The sequence below is a fragment of the Passer montanus genome, unplaced genomic scaffold (genome assembly GCF_014805655.1).
Source record: "Passer montanus isolate IOZ18808 unplaced genomic scaffold, ASM1480565v1 scaffold293, whole genome shotgun sequence".
NCBI lineage: Eukaryota > Metazoa > Chordata > Aves > Passeriformes > Passeridae > Passer > Passer montanus.
This window is the reverse complement of record NW_024367630.1, coordinates 303-6,166: the sequence shown is the minus strand read 5'-3', so window position 1 is coordinate 6,166 and position 5,864 is coordinate 303. Positions and strand designations below refer to the sequence as shown.

At 55.4% G+C, this 5,864-nt stretch overlaps 1 protein-coding gene across 1 annotated transcript; it reads left to right on the top strand.

Moving 5' to 3' along the window:
* On the top strand, positions 1-3,414 carry LOC120504480 (zinc finger protein 397-like). Its single transcript, XM_039713993.1, has 3 exons — positions 1-128; positions 2,066-2,144; positions 2,330-3,414. The coding sequence occupies exon 3, from the start codon at positions 2,344-2,346 to the stop codon at positions 2,998-3,000; it is 657 nt and encodes a 218-aa protein (XP_039569927.1). The 5' UTR covers positions 1-128; positions 2,066-2,144; positions 2,330-2,343; the 3' UTR covers positions 3,001-3,414.
* Positions 3,415-5,864: the final 2,450 nt, after the last annotated feature.

Below are 5,864 nucleotides of genomic sequence, written 5' to 3'. Positions count from 1 at the left end.
GGGAGGAAGAGGAGGGAGAGGAGGAGGAGCAGGAGCGGGAGCGGGAGAATCCCGGCGCTCGCAGCGCCCGCACGCTGAGCCTGCAGCACCCCCTGCCCCGGGAGCATCGCCCCAGCCCCGAGCCGCAGGTGAGGGGGGAGGCCGAGCTCGCCCCGGCTCTATCGAAGGGTCTCCGGGAGGATTTTCTTGGAGAGCGTTGGGAGCCGGCAGATCCCGGACTCCAGCCCCGGATATCTCCGGGCTCCCTAGAGCAGCTTTTTCGGGGGGAGAGGAGCTGCGATCGCTCCTCGGGAGGGTCCCGGGGGATCCATGCGGGGATGGCCCGGTACCGACAGGGCGGGACATTGGTTTTGGGGATCCCCGTGAGAGCCGGGGCTGTGGAACGTGGGAGCCCCGGGGCGGGGAGAGGGGAAGGGGCGATACCGGAGCCGGGGGACCCCCGGCAGCCCGGAGATGAGGCGGGGACGGGACCCCCTGACCCTGACAGGGGCGTGTCCTGGGGTGACTTCATGATGCTCGTGCCCCCTTTGGTCTGTTTAGCCCAGAAATGAGTTCTGCACCTCTAAGGCTGGTTCTGAGAGTGAAGGTGGGGAGGAAGAAGCAGCAGTTTGTTTTCAGAAACTGCACTAACTCCTCCACATTCCAGCTCCTGGACTGTTGTGATGCCTTAAGGAGCTGGAACAGAGGCCGGACGGAGTTAAGAGGAATAAAGTGGATTTTTATTGAAGTGCCTTCAAAGGCCACACCCTGGCAGTACCGGAGCCACAGTCCTGGCTCTGCCCGGATGGCTCCAAGATGGGAGCAAAAGAGGGCTTGGTCAGGAGATCTCACATTGTTATAAGTTTTAGTCTGTTTACATATAGGGGATAACTGCCCAATTAATAGCTTCAAATCATGACGTTTCATCCTCCTTGCTTGCTTGCCCGCCCTCCTCTTTTCATGTTGTTTATGCTTTGGGCCTGAAGTTTGAACAGATTGTCCTTGAGTCTCCAGCTAGAAGAGGATTGTTTTGTCTTCATCAACCTGTGAAAAGATCCCAGTAACACTTAATATAAAGCTAAAAGCTGCACACCAAAACAGAACAGAAAAACTTAAAACCAAAGGTATCATTGTCTGTGAACAGACAGCAGGACAGAGCTCTCCTTTGCTTTTAGTTAATTTTTAGCTCGCTGAGGCAGAGAAGTTCCCTGGACTGTGGTTTTTCTTTTTCTTTGGAGCTGTTTAAACCTGCTCTGATCACCCAGAAGAGCACCTGTAACTCGCACCTGTGGCCCACGAGGCTAAGCCAGGCCACAGCATTTGCAGTGCTGATCAGAGGCTGATCAGAGACTGATAAGAGACTGAGTGAGCCAAGCTACAGCCTGCAGAGGGCCTTTCTGAGTTTCTGATCTCCTTTGGAGCAGCAAGAGGTTTTATTTCCCGGCCACAGCATTTGCAGTGCTGGAGGGACTGATAAGAGGCTGATCAGAGACTGATAAGAGACTGAGTGAGCCAAGCTACAGCCTGCAGAGGGCCTTTCTGAGTTTCTGATCTCCTTTGGAGCAGCAAGAGGTTTTATTATTTAATATTGTTCATTTCTTGCTGGCTGGTGAATGCTTTACCTGTAAAATAAACAGGTTTTTTTTCCACTTTTCTCCAAGGAAATGTTTTCCCGAACCAGCTGGGGGAGGACCTGCTTGAATTTGCTTTCTAGTGGAAACCCCTTTGGAGGTTTTCTCCCAAATTTGCCCTAAACTAGGTCAGGGTGGGGGGGGAGAGAAGGGAGCCCCAAGTGGCTGCATTGGGGGGAGGTTGGAGAGGGGGATCCTGAAACCCCCCAGCATCCTGAAGCAGGTCCCTGGAGAGGGGGGATCCCCAGGATCCATGGGATCCCCAGCAGCCCTGAGACAGGGGATGACCAGAACCCCAGAGGGATGAGACTGGAAATGGGACATTCCTGGTGGCTTTTTTTAATTCACTCTTGATGTTTTGAGGTTTTTATGGACATCAGGTGACCTCTAGAGATGGACTTGGGTGAGAGGAATCCCCGACCCAAGGCATTCACACCTTGTTTTTCCCAAACCAGGACTTCCCATTCCTAAATCTTGGCCAGATGTAGGAGGAGGCTGTGAGGAAGAGGAAGGAGCCCCGGGACACCCAGGCAGGTGAGCAGGAAGTCAGTGCCCCTTTGCCTCTCTCTCCTTCTCCATCTCCCAGCTCAGCACGGCCCCTGGCTGCAGGACAACCCCTCTGCTGACCCTGTCCTGCCAGGGACACCCTGGGGGGATCTCCTTCCCCCTCCCTCTGGCATGGAGCAAATCCCATCCTCTCCTTGTCTTTCCTCCCCCAGACAAGGAGCTGAGGATGGAGACCAGGCAGGACAAATCCCCAGGGAAGAACCTCATGGCAGAGGCCATTTTGGGCGGCTCCACTGCACAGAAATCCAATGGGGAGGAAAAGCCCCAGAGATCCCACAGGAGGAGGGGCTGCAAACCCAGACCAGGGTTCTCTGAGGAGAAAAGACCCACCCTAGGCCGGGAAGGCAGCCAGAGATGCAACCAGAGCTCAGAGCTGGTGGTCCATGAGCAGCTTCATGACAGGGAGAGGCTTTATGAGTGCTTGGAGTGTGGGAAAAGCTTCAGGAGGAGATTCAACCTGATCTGCCACCAGAGGATCCACACCGGGGAACGGCCCTATGAGTGTGGGGAGTGTGGGATGAGCTTCAGCCACAGGTCCGACCTGACTGTCCACCAGAGGTTCCACACCGGGGAGAGGCCCTATGAGTGTCCTGAGTGTGGGAAGAGTTTTCACACCAGCTCCCACCTCCTTGTCCATGAGCGGATTCACAGAGAGGAGAGGCCCTTCCGCTGCCCCGACTGTGGGATGGGCTTCAAGCACAACTCCACCCTCGTCACCCACCGGCGCATCCACACTGGGGAGAGGCCCTACGAGTGTCCCCAGTGTGGGAAGAGCTTCTCAGACCGCTCATTCTTTACCCGACACCAACGGAGGCACCATTAAGGGAAGCCCTGCAAATGCCCCAACTGCGGGACGAGCTTTGTGCATTGCCCCACCTCCATCCCCCACTGGAGAACCCATATTGGTTTGAGCCCTGGTGACCCACATTCCCCGTGATCCATGTTGGGGAGAGACCTGGAAGGTGGTCTCCAGAAGGGTCCTTCTAGATCCCCATAGGCACCTGGTGAACTCAGGGCAGGAATATCCATCAGGACTCTGATCAACACTGAAAATTAATTGGGAAGAGCTGTTTCTTTGACTTTACAGCCCAAAAAAATCTCACCTGCTGTGTAATTTTTTCTTCTGGTGGCATTAAGCAACAATAGATGATCTTGGAGATCTTTTCCTATCTGAATAATTTCCATGTTTATCCCATCAAAACACCTAGAACTGGGGTAAAAATAAAGAAATTAAGCAAAGAAATCTAAAGCTGAATCATTTTACTGGGATTTGAGCATGAATTTGGGGTTCAGGGGAAGATTCAGGAGGATTTGGGTGTTCTGGGACCATCCAAGCCAAGGGACATGGCCATGATCTTGTGTTTGTTCCAACAGAATGTGTCCACCCAAGCCCATCTGTTCTCCAGGACTTTCAGTTGTCTGTTCCAGTCCCTGGCCTGGGTCTCCTTATCTGGGGTGTCCCCACCAAAGTGCCCAAATTAATGCTGAAGTGCCCCAGCTGCTCTGGGCTGTAAATGTTCCTGCCCATCTGGTCAACTCCATGGAGGGCTGGGAGGGGTTTTAGGAACTCCTGGGTGGACTGAGAGAGGCTTTTGTGGCTCTTGGGACCATTGTGGTACTGGGAGGGGATTTGGGGGCCTTTGGAGCGGGTTGTGAGGGAGGCTGGGGGTCCTGTCAGGGCTGTGTGGCTTGGAGATAATTTGGGTGGGTCTTGGGGGAGATGGGAAGGGGTTTTGATGGTTCTTGGGGTGTTTTATCTTGCAGGGAGTAGTTGGGGGTGTCCTGGCCAGGAGCTGTGCGGTGGTTTGAGGGGACTGGGAGTGGCTGTGGGGCTGGGAGGGGGTTTTTGGGTGGTTGTGACTCCCCCAGAGCCCCAAAGCAACCACCAGACCCTACCCCCCAAGGTACTGCCAGGGGTCAGTGGCTCACTGTTGGGGTTCATCCTCCTGGTGCTTCAGGAGAAGGTGAGGGGGGGGTCCCCAGGGGCCATGTGTGTCCCCCCCCCCCATCCTGGTGTCACCCCCTTGTCCCTCCCCACAGGGCTCCTGCCCCAGCTCCTGCTCCCCCAGAGGGAATTTGGGGAGGGGGCAGAGGGGGTGCACAGCCCCCTTTGTGCTTGGGGTCAGGGCAAGGCCCTGCCCTGCACACCTGGCTCAGGTGTGACCCTGCCCCGGCAAGGGAGCGGGACATTCCCATCCCCACGGATCAGGGCTGGGAGCAGCACTCGGAGCATGGACATGGAAAAACTGGGAGTGACTGGGAGCACACTGGGGGCTACTGGGAGCAACTGGGAATGATGGGTGTGTGCCAGGGGCAACTGGGATATACTGGGAATGAATAAGGTCAGGCTGTGGGCAACTGGAACCATACTGGGGCAAGTGGGGTGACTGGGAATGAGCATGCTGGGGGCAACTGGGTTACACTGGGAGTGTCTGGAATGATACTGGAGGGGACAACACTAGGAAGAACTGGGACCATGTTGGGGGCAACTGGTGGCAACTGGGGGTGACTGTGTCTATACTGGGGGCCACTGGGATCATATTGGCAGTGACAGGGACTACACTGGGGCAACTGGGATCATACTGGGAGGAATTTGGGAGCAACTGGGACCATGCTGGAGGCAACTGGGACAATAAAGACGGGGACTGGGACCCCACTGGCAGTGAGTAGGAGCATGCAGGGCAATTTAGACATGCTGGGGACTCCTGGGATACACTGGAAGCAACTGGAACTGCACTGAGGCTGACTAGGAATCCTTGTGGAAGTAACTGGGAGGAAGAGGGAGTGACTGCGAGCATGCTGCGGACAACTGGGATATACTGAGAGAGACTGGGGGTCACTGGGATCCTACTGGAACCACAGCAATGGCCTGGGCTGGGTGATGTGGGGCCTCAGGGAGCACAGGGAGCACTGTGACACTGCGGGGCCTGATGGAGCCAAGGGACATTGTGACACTCTGGACTCGCCCTGGCCATGGGGTGTTTCAGGAGCCCCGGGGTGCCCAGGGCAGCAGAGCAGAGCCCCTGGCTCAGAGGCAGCAGCTCCCTGGGATGCCCTGGGAGGGCGGGCAGCAGGGGATGCCCAGGGAGAAGAGGGAGCCAAGGCCCAGCGCCCCAAGGGTGGCACCGGCTGAGGGACAGGGCAGGAGGGAAAGGCCACTGCTGGGACGGTGCTGGGGCTGCCCAGCACTGAGCCAAGGTTGTGTGACATCACAGGGGCTGTGTGACATCATAGAGTTTGCTGTGTGACATGTCACAGCTGTGAGAAATGAAACACTGGAGATGGGAGCTCTTTTTCAGAGTGGCAATTGCTAGTTAATGTTAATGAAGTTAAAAGGATCTGAATTGGAAGTGTTAGTCTGTTGTTGAATGTAGAATGTTAGAGTTCTGAGATTTGCCTTTGTTTGCCATTGTTGAGTGTTACTATCTTACCCTGTGTTTGTATCCCTTTCCATTGGGAATCACTTCTCCTGCTCCCAGAAGGACTTGCACCCCTGTACTTGTATCCCTTTCTGTTGGGTCAGGAACCACTTCCCCTGCTCCTGGAGGGACTTGCACCCGGACTGAATTTAACGAGGAGCTGTTGGTATGGTATGAACTCTCTCAAAAACAACAAACCAGCACATAAACTATGATTTTAACCTGGCTGCACCAGCGGGAATCACCCACCATTTACAGAGCCAGATTC